Source organism: Anopheles cruzii, chromosome 3 (genome assembly GCF_943734635.1).
Source record: "Anopheles cruzii chromosome 3, idAnoCruzAS_RS32_06, whole genome shotgun sequence".
In the NCBI taxonomy this organism is placed as follows: domain Eukaryota; kingdom Metazoa; phylum Arthropoda; class Insecta; order Diptera; family Culicidae; genus Anopheles; species Anopheles cruzii.
The window spans coordinates 83,647,260-83,658,670 of record NC_069145.1 but is presented as its reverse complement, the minus strand read 5'-3'; the positions used below and the strand labels follow the sequence as shown (position 1 = coordinate 83,658,670).

Below are 11,411 nucleotides of genomic sequence, written 5' to 3'. Positions count from 1 at the left end.
TTGCATTTTCGTGGTTACTAAGTTTTGGCCGCCGGAGTAAACTATCGATCAATGAAACCGGCGCTCAAGAGACAATTGAAATTATTACAATTTATTGTTGAATACATGTGGTTTATATGAGCATTTTCTTTGCTGGTTCTTATGAAAATTCGTGGTCTGTTCGCCGTTCGTTCGGTCGTTCGGGTCGGGACCTGAAAATGAATCAATCGATCGATCGATCATGAACAATCCTTTCAGTGCGCGAGATCCGAGTTGGACGCGACCTCGTGAAGGTTTTCGGACCAGTTATTTTGGTTTTACTTCGGCTGAAAGGGAACGAAAAAACCTAGAAGCGCATGCGAAATATTTTTTTTTGCTTCGGCTAAAACTTGTCGCATCGCACTGGGGATCGGTGCCAAGTAGGTCACAAACTGTACCCTTCGTGGGTTCCAAGAATTTTCTTCTTGCATTGGGGCACCCAAACAAACCGTTTTCGGGAGCCCGATCGGTGAAAGTTGCACGGTTATAGGATGTTTTCGGAAAGGCGCCCCTCCGTACGAAAAGGCGCGAGCAGCCTCGGATCACATGCGGAGTCTGCGTCCGTCGATCTCGAAACATCACTCTGCACTTGACCCGGTACATTAGTTTTTGTTTTTCGTCCGTTGCACTGCCTTCCTGGTCGGTGACGTCACGAAAGCCTTTGGATTGTGCAACATCAACACAAGGGTTATTGTCCGCACTGGAGGATGATAGGCATACCGTGACCGTCGAATGGGGCCGGCCAATCTTGGAAGAATCTCGGTTCAAGCGTCCGGCCGAAGGGCACATAGTCGTAGGCCCCTCCCGCGGCTACCATGAGCCCGTTCAACGCACAGGGAATCAGCAGAGGGCGCCAATTGCCTGACTGAGGGACGTGCGATAATCCTTGTTTAATATGCATTAATCGGAATGCATCAGATCTGAGCCTCTCCTCGGGCTCGGTGAGTCGAGTGACTAATTGTCTTTATTTTAGTTTACTCAATCAGTTTTTTCTACCACATCAGGGCCGCTCGGTTAGACGGTTAATCAAGAAATGCTATTAATACGATAAATGGTACTTGCGACGGGGCGAAGTTCCCCTCAACGGATCTTCCCACCAGCGTCAAGCGTGCGGAACTTGTTTGTCGTGGGACTGACCTATTTTTGCCGCAGGGGCCCTGCCCAAGACTGACGGATCTGACGTCACTATCGGACACAGGGACGATCGTGCCCTGAGGGCGCCTGAAAGTGTAGTTTATTAGACCGCACATGAAACAGGCTGCCGTTGTAAAGGTGAGTTACCTTCGATTGGAGCAGCTGATTACGGATCCAATCATGGTATCCAAGGAACCTAATCTATCTGTTTAACTTCCATTAGAACGTTCGGTAAGTACTGCCGGTAACGACGTGGGTGACGATATGTAAGGGAACTACCTCGTTTGGTTGGTGTATAAACCCGTACGGTTAAATCAATGAATGAAATGGCTCACTCAACATTCTGCCACAATGTCGTGCTTCGGTCGAATGCGGCTAAAAGCGACTGCATCTGATAAGAAAGTACTAACCATGTGCCTTCGCAGGGTTATTGAACTTGCCTTGCAGTCCAGTTATCGGTCCTAGCGAGCCTCCAAAATTGCATTGGTGCAGTGTTGCGTGCGATAAGATTCCTGTTCCTGGTCACTTATCAGCTTCGGGTTTTTGGCTCGTTTTCGGGCCGAAACGTGACCATTATCCAGCGATAAGATACTTTAAGTCGTGGCTCTAGGATTTGATAAATCGCCAAATACGTAGCCAGCCAACAGACTTCACGTGGACGTACAACGTTCAATTCGGAACATGTCTATTTGAGGGGCCACAGGAGCACTTCTCGATTAGTGTCTAATGAATGGCTGTCGATTAAGGCCGACGGGTGGCGGGTGTTTGCTCACGAGCTGAGCTCAATTAATGGATCTTTAATAACCGATTCGGCAAGTCACATTTATTTTTAATTTCATGTTCAGTGGGCCGCAAATTGAGCTGAACAATAACCAAGAACAGCCCGACGGCAATCGCGATGGTCAACGGTGTCCGGCGAAGCGTGAGCAGCGGATTTGGCTTTTCGCTTCGGTGGCCTATCATGATTTCGCCCAAACCTCGGAGAATGACAGAGCATTCGCGTTGCCCAAAACTGTTTAGTCACGCAAGAACTCGTTGGCGGGAATTGCTTACATTTGGCGTTCATTCACCGTGGAATTCCTTCGGTTCTATCGCATTAGAAAAACCTATTTATGCGGTAATAATATTAGAGACTCTGTGTGTACATATTCAAAGCGGAGCACTTAGCGAGAGTATTCTAAGTAGGGTTCATTCATGTTTTGCTCCGCTGCCGACGGTGCATCGGAACATGGAAAACAGTCATCAATCGTGCACTTCCAGTCTCTTCGGCCGAGGTGCTCACGGCTGCGGAAATAATGAGCCGCGCCGTAATCGTGATAGCTCCACAAAGAGATGACTGCCGCCATTTACTGTGTTTAACCTTTCCATTAGCAACAATTACCCGGTTACAAAGCGGGGCTCTAATCGAATGAAACGTCTGTCAACGATGCGCAATGCAGCCGCGACACGTTTTAGTGAATCTCAGAACATTATCCTATTGTTGTTATTGCACCAGTTGTGTATGGTTAAGCTGCATTTTTTCTTGAAGGTCCAAATTTGAATCCATTTGGTTTCTTGAAGGTCCAAACGCATCAATGAATAACCGAGTAATACTTAAAGAAATTTTCGGATATGAGTTCCTTAGTTTGGGTTAGCTTAGCTTTGATGCCTGAGCCTTTTTTTTATCTTAGAAGAACGGACCTCGCCGTATTTAGAAGTACCTGAGCATTGGCCCGTCGTAAACTGCCCGCAGACCCCCCGGCGTTCCAAGGTATTCTGGCTGCACCCGAAAGAGCATTTGTCTTGAGAACTCAAAGACCAATGGTAGCGTTTTAGAGGCAGCAACCAGCCAGAAAATCATCTGGTCAGAATCTATAATCTCTTCATCGGTGGTCGGTCCACGTCTGCTTGGCCTAGGACCTACTTGGAACCTGTTTTATCATTCTGTATCCCATTTACCCAACTTTATTTGTTTATCCGTTTTTGGGTACGCTCTCTTTCTTAAAAATTTCAACGAAGGTACGTGAAGAGAGGATATTTGAGGATTCGGAAAAGGGTGTTAAGGTTCGTCGCCTGCAGTTTTCACCAGAAGCCGGAAAGGGCCACAGAATGTCCCATGGTCCGCACATCATCGCTTCGACAGTGGTTGCAATTTTATGGTGCCTTTTAGCACCGTTTCAATCATGCAAAACAGAGACGAATAAGACCATAAATGTATTCCAATATATTCGATTTAGTCGATTTTCGAATGAACAACAGGTGTTTTATACACCCTCGCTTACACGGACACACAAGTTTGTGTGAGAATAATAATACAATACAATAAATTATTTTTTATTCTTGAACACGTGTATTACACATAAATTGTTCAATTTAACCGAAACACATACAAAGAAAACAAAAAGTTGGCAAAAAACGCCAGATTCCCTAGAAAACAAAATATGTCTCCCTGTCAAATATAAATTTCCCATAGTGCGCGTGCGCCCATAGTGGGAACTGTATGTTTTGTATAGCGCCCAACAGGTGGCGCCACGAATTGTTTCACGCACGCAAGCTCTACATCGAACACAAGAGTGTCGTATGCAAATATTTCAAAACAACGGTTGGTGAATCGCAAGATATTTCAGCACCGTTCATCGTTTCAATTCAATTTGCAAAGTGTTTCACCGCAGAACACGTTCGTTTATCCTTATGTAAGGTGTTTAAATTCCATATTTAATAACGATATTGCGAAGAAAATGGTCATCGTGTATTTAAAAACACCATCATAAATTTTGGATAAAACATTTATTGGCTATCGAAGACTAACTTATACTATCTATCGGGGGTAATATGATGGACAATCCTTAGGTCATAGAAATCAATCGTTATCGTTGGAATGCCCAACGAATGCGTACCGCACACGTTGGCGTATTATTTACAGTAGAAGGTGAACTAAAAATGGACAACGAAAACGAGACGTATTGCGCTAAGCACCAAGCGGTGCACTTTAGATAAGGTTGTAGATGAAACAATGGAACCTAACCTTTTTGTTTTTGGCAACCAATTTTTTGGTATCAAACTGTTGGCCCCCGGCACGGTCTCCGTCTGGTAACGAAATCTTATCACGTTTCTTTTCAGCACAATATCACGAAGAAGTTGCTTCGACCAACGGACCGCCGATCCAGTGGCGATCGTTGGAATTGGCAGGAACTGTACGCAACTGGCGGTTCATCGGGTGGGTCGGTTCGGGAACGGCTCTTCGTCGCCTTCGCACCAAACTGGGCGGCCTATCGCACGGACATGACCTTCCACCGGAGGCAGAAGTAGCAGAGCACGCGCACAAAGATCAGCGTGGCGCAGAGAGCATACACGTCCTTCCAGAACTGATCGCCCTCCATCGAAATCTCCGACAGGAATTTGGCCGGATATCTAACGAGTAATCGAGAGGTAGAGGTGAAAGTGGATGCTCAAAGCAGGAGCGGCCATGCTGCCTGCTCGTCGCGTGCTACCAACCTGTAATGGCAGTACGGCTTCAGCTCACAGTCGAGCGTTTGTCGATTTTCCCCGTAGATTGCGTTCACGTAGCCCTCTAAGCCGTAGCGTAGATAAGAAATGTGACTACCCCATTTTAGGTAGCTCGGCAGATCGCGCAACGTCACACCGAAGCCGGCGAACATCATCATTGGGATGGTCAGTACGGGCCCGAGGAATGTACCGTTCTGTTGAATGGAGCGCGAAAGGGGTTAGCAAGGGTGAGCGATCTGCACGCCGATTGCCGCGCGATTCTGATAAGCGGACAAAGGGCCACGGCGTTACTCACCACCACGTTAAACCAGGCTCCAATCGTCAGCCCGAGGCTCTGCGCTATCATCACTATCAGCAGGCTGATGGTGAAAAACATCCCAAAACGGAACCACTCCATTGGCTGGCCGCTCATCAGGTAGATAATGACGCTGAAGATCAGGCAGCACACCACCGACAGCGGGATATCGATGATCGTGACGGAGAGGTAGTAACACTTTAGCGTGTACCATCGATTGAAGTGCTCCTTCAGGATGACGCCCATCTCGGTGGGGACTGCACGGGAAGAACGGGGCACGGACAGGTTAAGAACAACATTGTTGGCCGGTCGACGCTCGCCGACTGTCAGGATTGTTTGCACTTACATGTCAGCACGGTCAGCATCATTGTGGCCATCATGTGGTGCATCAGGATCGAGAACAGTAGATTGTAGTTGTCGAGTACGCGCGACCCCTCGTTGCCGGCGTCAATGAACAGGAATCCCAGCATGGCGGCGATGATGATGTTCACGCCGAACCGCAGATGGGTGAGGGTGGCGTCGCGTCTCGCCTTGATAATGCCACGCTTGATCAGCACCTGCAGCTGATACATCTGCGACGTGGACGTCAGGGCATTCTTCTGCTCGAGATGCTTCTTTATCGGGTACTTCTTCCGCCAATCCTCGACCTTCAGTATGTTCCGCTTGTCAGCGAACCATTCCGTGCTCTCGCCATTACCCATCTCCATCACCATTCGCTGGATGCGATCTTCACCGTGTTCGCCGCACGCCAACTCAATAACTACAATGGATCGTTCGGATAATCTTGATCATTTATCGGTTCGGAAGTCAGTTTCTTCGCGCACTCACTATAATCGGCCGGGTTGTGGTACACTGGACAAGGCATGTCCACCGACTGCAGGAATGGCACGAGACTGTTCGTACAGCCCTGGTACATGCACTCGCCGTTCGACAGCACGTACACTTGGTCAAATTCCTGGAACAGCTTAGCCGACGGCTGATGGATGGTGCAGATGATCGTGCGGCCTTGGTGGGCTAGTCGCTTCAACAAATCCACAACCTGATTGCACGAGTAGCTATCCAACCCGCTGGGAAAAGAAGAAATGTTGTGAAGGTCTTCTGGCTGATTATTTATCACTGAGGTGAAGCTTACGTAGTCGGTTCGTCCAGAAACATGATCGTAGGGTTGTTGATCAGCTCCAGCGCTATAGACAGTCGCTTACGCTGGCCACCAGAGAGCCGCTTCGTGATAGTAAACTGATGGTCGTACAGCCCAAGCACGGTTAGAATATCTTCAATCTAGAACGATGACAACCAAATCGAGGTAATTAAAATGTGACTTCAGTGACATCAAGATCAGATCACGACGTACGATCGACTCCTTCTCGTGGTGCGACTTTTCCGGCCCGAGCTTTAGGTCGGCAGCGATGCGCATGTTCTCCAGCACCGTCAGGAGCGTCTGAAGCCGGTCGTCCTGTCTGAAAATCAATGTTGTATTGAAACTCAATGTTGTACTGAAACTCAATGTGTACTGAAACTCACGTAATGTAGCACGTCATCCGGCGGAAGCTGTTCAGATTGCGGACCCGCCCGTTGACATACACCACTCCCTCGGCACCGGTCGTCCGGTAGCCGGATAGGACATCCAGCAGCGTGGACTTGCCGGCCCCCGAAGGGCCCATAATGGCGATCAGCTGCGAGCCCGGGAATTTCCCGTTCACGTTGTGCAGAATTTCCTTCTGGCCTGCAATGGAAGAAGGACTCAGAATCAGCCCGTGCGGTTTGTGTGTGTGTTCCTCGTCTTATCACGACATGTAATTAACCTTAGGCAACGCAGATTAATCGCCTAAACGAAACGACAACTAAATCCAAAGTGTTCAAGAAAAAAATTGAAACCCGTCAACCCGGTGTATCAGCGACCCGATATCTTATCAACGCCTGCAACTTCCTTGAATGTGGTCTCTTCCTCGTAGCAATGTTCTGCATCGATAACGCAAAAATCGCCACCACACTGCGAGTGTATGTAACGAAAAAGGAAACATCAACTACCGTGGCGATCCCTCGATTGTGTATATTTTTTAATTAACACTTGCCCGCTGCAGCGGCAAGTGTTGACGACGACTCAGAACGACAACATGCCCCGCCCGGTTCCGCCATCGGTCCCGCCACTGTGCGCATGCCAAAGTCCAAACCGTTTCATAACTAACTACGCCTAGCAGGACACGATCCAGAGGTTGACATCCTGAGCCATCAGATCGGACCCGGATGGTGAATTAATAGTTTTTTGATAACGATTGTGCTTGCTTGTTTTCGGTCGCTCGCCGAAGGCCAAACTATTCGAGTGATTTCATCAATAAACAGACCAATCCGGCGTCGATTTTATTTACTACCGCCCAATGGACTGTTTGTTTGACGTAAGCGAGCATCAACGCATGATAAGAGAAGCGGTGGCACTGGACACCAGCACGACTCAACTAGCAACAGGTCCGTGCCGGGGCGGCTACCTTGCCGGAGCGTAACAAGGCGCTGGTTCGACGTGGAAGGATTACCTGGGCGTCTGGGCTACACCCTCCAGTCGCTTATCCAGAGCTCCACTCGACCGGCGATAAGACTTGGCGGCTTAGTCAGGTGGGACAAAGGTCAGTTTTGAGTAGCGGTCCGCAAAAAAAAGGGGAGAATGATTTGATTTCTGCAGTAGGGTCCTCTTGTAGCCCTCATAGGAGTCTCCCATTCGACGAGTGTGGTATGAGTGGAGCCCTCTTCAAATTCAAAGCGCCCCGCCGAGTTTGAGGACTATCGAGCAAACACTTCGCTCGTTGTGGGGATGACAGAAAACGGTGGATGCTGTACACCGATCGCTTCTTTAGTGGCGATGTCGTATTAATAAACTAGCAATGTTTACAGTACATCTGTAGATGGAATTACTCCTCGTCGTCCAGCGGGATACAGGTTTATAACTACAGTCCAGCGTGCGGGGATTTAATCATCGATCAACCCGGGCGCGAATGATAATTTTCTCCGGCGAAGTTCAAGATCGAGGCACACGAGGAGCCGGACACCTTCGACCTAATCAAGGCTCGGCAGCACACGGGCTCGACATTCTATGCTCGCATGATCTCGCGGTGACAGCAAAGTTGCTCGCGTGCACGCACGTGAGTCACCGGCGGGGACGACAAGGAAGTTAATTCTAACGACCGAGCCGACAGCTGCTGCGTGGTGTGCGAAATTAACGGCTTCGTCGCGGGTCAGTTGTGCTGACGGGCGTGCGTTAGGCGCAAACCAGTTGACCGTGGCGCGCGGACGACGTGGCTTTGCGCTGGTTCTTTATGCTGTCCGGCGCAAAACAGCGCACCCGACGCCGATCGATGTGTCTCCTGGCGCGCGCGCGGCGTTCGCACGTCACTCGATCGCGCGATTTGACACCCGACTTGGGGCCTTATCATCACTTTCTTTCTTTCTTTGTGCGTTTGACGAGTTGCAGGGCCCGGCGCAAGAGTTCTCCGTTGTGTTGCCCCGTGGGGCGAAGGGCCTCTTTCTTCTACGCCAGCGAGTGTCCTGCCCCGAGTGGACACTTCAAGGACAGCTTCGCCTCGCGGTTGACCGCACTTCGCGGCGAACGTGTTTGTTTGCTCGATCGGGTGTTTTCGTTATTTCGCTCGAAAAACAATAGTAACGCGCCGTAGAAGGGGAAACATGACCACTGGTTGGCTCCCTGGTTGTGCCCTATTTACTATGCATTGGGGCAGCTAAGCAGCAGCAGTCCGTGCCCGTTGAATGGCTGAGCGGTTCTAGCGCCAAGAATATTAACGTCGCGATAGAGAGCCGGTCGGCGAGCCTTAGTGAGTCAAGTAGAGATATCAACGCCTCGTTTGGTTTGTTCTTCTCGCCAGGAAATGGACTTTGATGTAGGAAACGAACGTAGGACGTCATTCGATATCTGAACTTTGTCAATTTTGTTGCTGGCTACCCAAAATGGTGAACACACAGCATTCGACAGCATCGTGTGTATTTACACAATTACTTTGCGACTTCTTCGCGGTTTGACGCGGCAAATTGACAAATATGACAAAAAAAACGGTTGGCGTTCAATGTTTTGCTCGCATCGGAGTTAATTATTCGTCGTTTGGTATTTTAAATATTTACCCAAGGTTATTCCCCCGAAATTCGGCCCAAAGGCGGTTGGACATCGATCGCTAAGCGTCATTGAGTTGAGCAAAGAAATAAATAATAATTTGCGGTGCTCGCCATTCGGCTTGGACGGAACGCGATGCGAACGGAACACAGCAAAACACTGTTGTTGCTATCGGATCTCAGATCCGCGTTAGACTCGCCTTCCAACTCGGCCTGAGCCCTAAACGACCCTTAGCCTAACCAGACACACTCGTCATCGCGTCCCACGCGGATTTCCCCTTTCTGGATCGCGATCATTGTGTTCCGTTCCGATCGGTCGGAAACCGAGATTCGCGCAGTTCTTTGTTCCGTTCTCCCTGTCTGGCTATTTTGCGCTCTCTTTTCAACGTAAACAAAATGCAGTGCCAATGTGAACGCCAGCAAAACGTGTTCGGCTAGCTTCGGCTGGCACCATTATCACTATGCGATCGATTAGGAAAAAGATGCCGATGCACGAAAACGAAAACAGCCCCCTTTTTAAAGGGTGCATCCACACGGGGCCAACGATCACCGGTATCACCCACTGGATGGGAGGTGATTGTCCTGTGCACTCGATCGATTCGATTTTGATGACCTGGCACGATCCGGCGCAACCCGCGGCCCTGCTTTCAGGAGCAGCAGCTTACCTCTACGAAATCCGAGACTAACGCAGTACGAGACATCTTTAAACTGAATGTCGACCGGTTCGCGGGGCGGCAGATTCTGGAATGGCCGGGTGGGCGCCTCCACGTCGTGGTTCGAAGGAAACGCGGTGGTGTTGTTACGGATGACCGCCTGTTGGTCCATGTTGCGCGAGTCTTTGCGGTGCAGCGGCACCGTGGTCTGGTTATAAACCGGCGCGGAATGGTTGGTCTCGCTCAGATTGACCAGCGCAATGCCTCGCGCCTCCTGCTGAAGGATATCCATGTTCCGCTTCTCCGTCGACACACTAACTCAAACCGTGCTCAGTGCACGTTGCAATTCTTCAAGGCAGTCGCTGGAAACTGGAGCAACCCTTCTCCTCCGTGAGTCTATCCGTCGCTGGGGGGGCTGCTAACAACAAACACTTGTGCACACACAACCAGCTACCATTCTCGATCGCCCGCGAACTCCACGATCCGTTTCCGGCACCGTCCGGTGAGCTTCTGCGCCACGGACGAGGACAAACCTCGTCGACAGGTCCCGGTGTCAGTAAAATGGGGGGGCACACGAAGCTCCACACCACAGCACAGGGGGCGATAGGTCCTTCCACACAGAGAGCGGTCGGCGACGCGCACTTCTAACCCCGTTCAGCGACAAAGAACTACTGATTCTTGGCCGCGCCCGGCGCAATCGAAGTCAGCACAACGCGCGCACTGAGTCGCGACTGCAGCGCGGGAACGATACAGCTGTGGGGGGAAGGGTGTTGCTATTCCGTTCGCGCAGCCGGCGCCGCGCATCAACTGCGCCGTCGGCTAAAGGTGGCCAGCAAATCACCGTCACCAATACCGGCGCGAAGTCACACAACCCTTCAGCGATTTCCGAAGCCGCAGTCCCCGGGGCTGATAACTGGCGCGGATTGATAACAGCTTGGAGCCCTGCGATCGGGATTGGAGCCTTCGCCTTCGCGAGAAAGGTGTGTAACGCACCCACGAGGTGGCCACCCTATGGCTATGGAGGGTGGCCTTCAAATTCCGTATCGCTCGCGGGTGGCTTTTGGGCGCATGACTTGTAATCCGCAAAAGTGTGCCTCGGGCGTGGAATGTCTTAGGCTCGTCCGTCCGTTTTCGGCGGGGGTTTTCCATTAGACGCACGCAGCCCCAGACACCTTTTGTTTGGGCAGCCTTTGGGCGAAAGTCGTCGATCGCGATCAAAGGTCGAAGAGCCGGAACCTCGCGCGCGCGCGTGCCTCGCTAATTAGCTGAACTTTGACGGGGCAGAATCTCTCGCGATTCTCGCGTAAGAAGGTGAATCATGGGGCAACTTCCCCAGGCGCGAGAATGACCCCGAGCAGCGAGAGTCATTGCGCAAGGTCTAGCAACGTGAGAAAAAAGGCGTTTTGTAAAGTCACTACGGCGATTGTGTGGGGTTTGGAAAATGCAAGAGAGAACACTACCGGATCTTCAACATGGAACATCGCCAGAGAATAATTAAATGGTACACTAACATGTATCGTTTAGTGCACGAGGCTCCTAGCACCACCAGCCATCGCTCCAGTAATTATTTGTATTAATGCCCGGTGTAATCATAGTGATGGGCCAGTGACTTGCACCCATGGACCCGGTCTGTGTCCCTGGGGATCGCTCAACATGATCGCTCGTTGGGCCGCAGTCCATGTCAACCGATCGATCTCTAGGAAGCATTCAGTTTC

General features: G+C 50.5%; 1 protein-coding gene across 1 annotated transcript; it reads right to left on the bottom strand.

Moving 5' to 3' along the window:
- Positions 1-4,094: 4,094 nt before the first annotated feature.
- On the bottom strand, positions 4,095-10,349 carry LOC128275201 (ATP-binding cassette subfamily G member 4). Its single transcript, XM_053013617.1, has 9 exons — positions 9,709-10,349; positions 6,455-6,656; positions 6,285-6,390; positions 6,066-6,211; positions 5,762-6,000; positions 5,280-5,693; positions 4,934-5,190; positions 4,627-4,832; positions 4,095-4,542 (listed from the first exon to the last, which is right to left on the bottom strand). The coding sequence occupies exons 1-9, from the start codon at positions 9,986-9,988 to the stop codon at positions 4,401-4,403; spliced, it is 1,992 nt and encodes a 663-aa protein (XP_052869577.1). The 5' UTR covers positions 9,989-10,349; the 3' UTR covers positions 4,095-4,400.
- Between the last annotated feature and the right edge of the window lie 1,062 nt (positions 10,350-11,411).

Coding starts and splice junctions, on each gene's coding strand:
- LOC128275201 (XM_053013617.1), bottom strand. CDS start 9,988: ATGGATATCCTTCAGCAGGAGGCGCGAGGCATTGCGCTGGTCAATCTG. Junction 6,657..9,708: donor TAGTCTCGGATTTCGTAGAG/GTAAGCTGCTGC, acceptor CTTCCATTGCAG/GCCAGAAGGAAATTCTGCAC. Junction 6,001..6,065: donor TTTCTGGACGAACCGACTAC/GTAAGCTTCACC, acceptor TTCTTTTCCCAG/CGGGTTGGATAGCTACTCGT.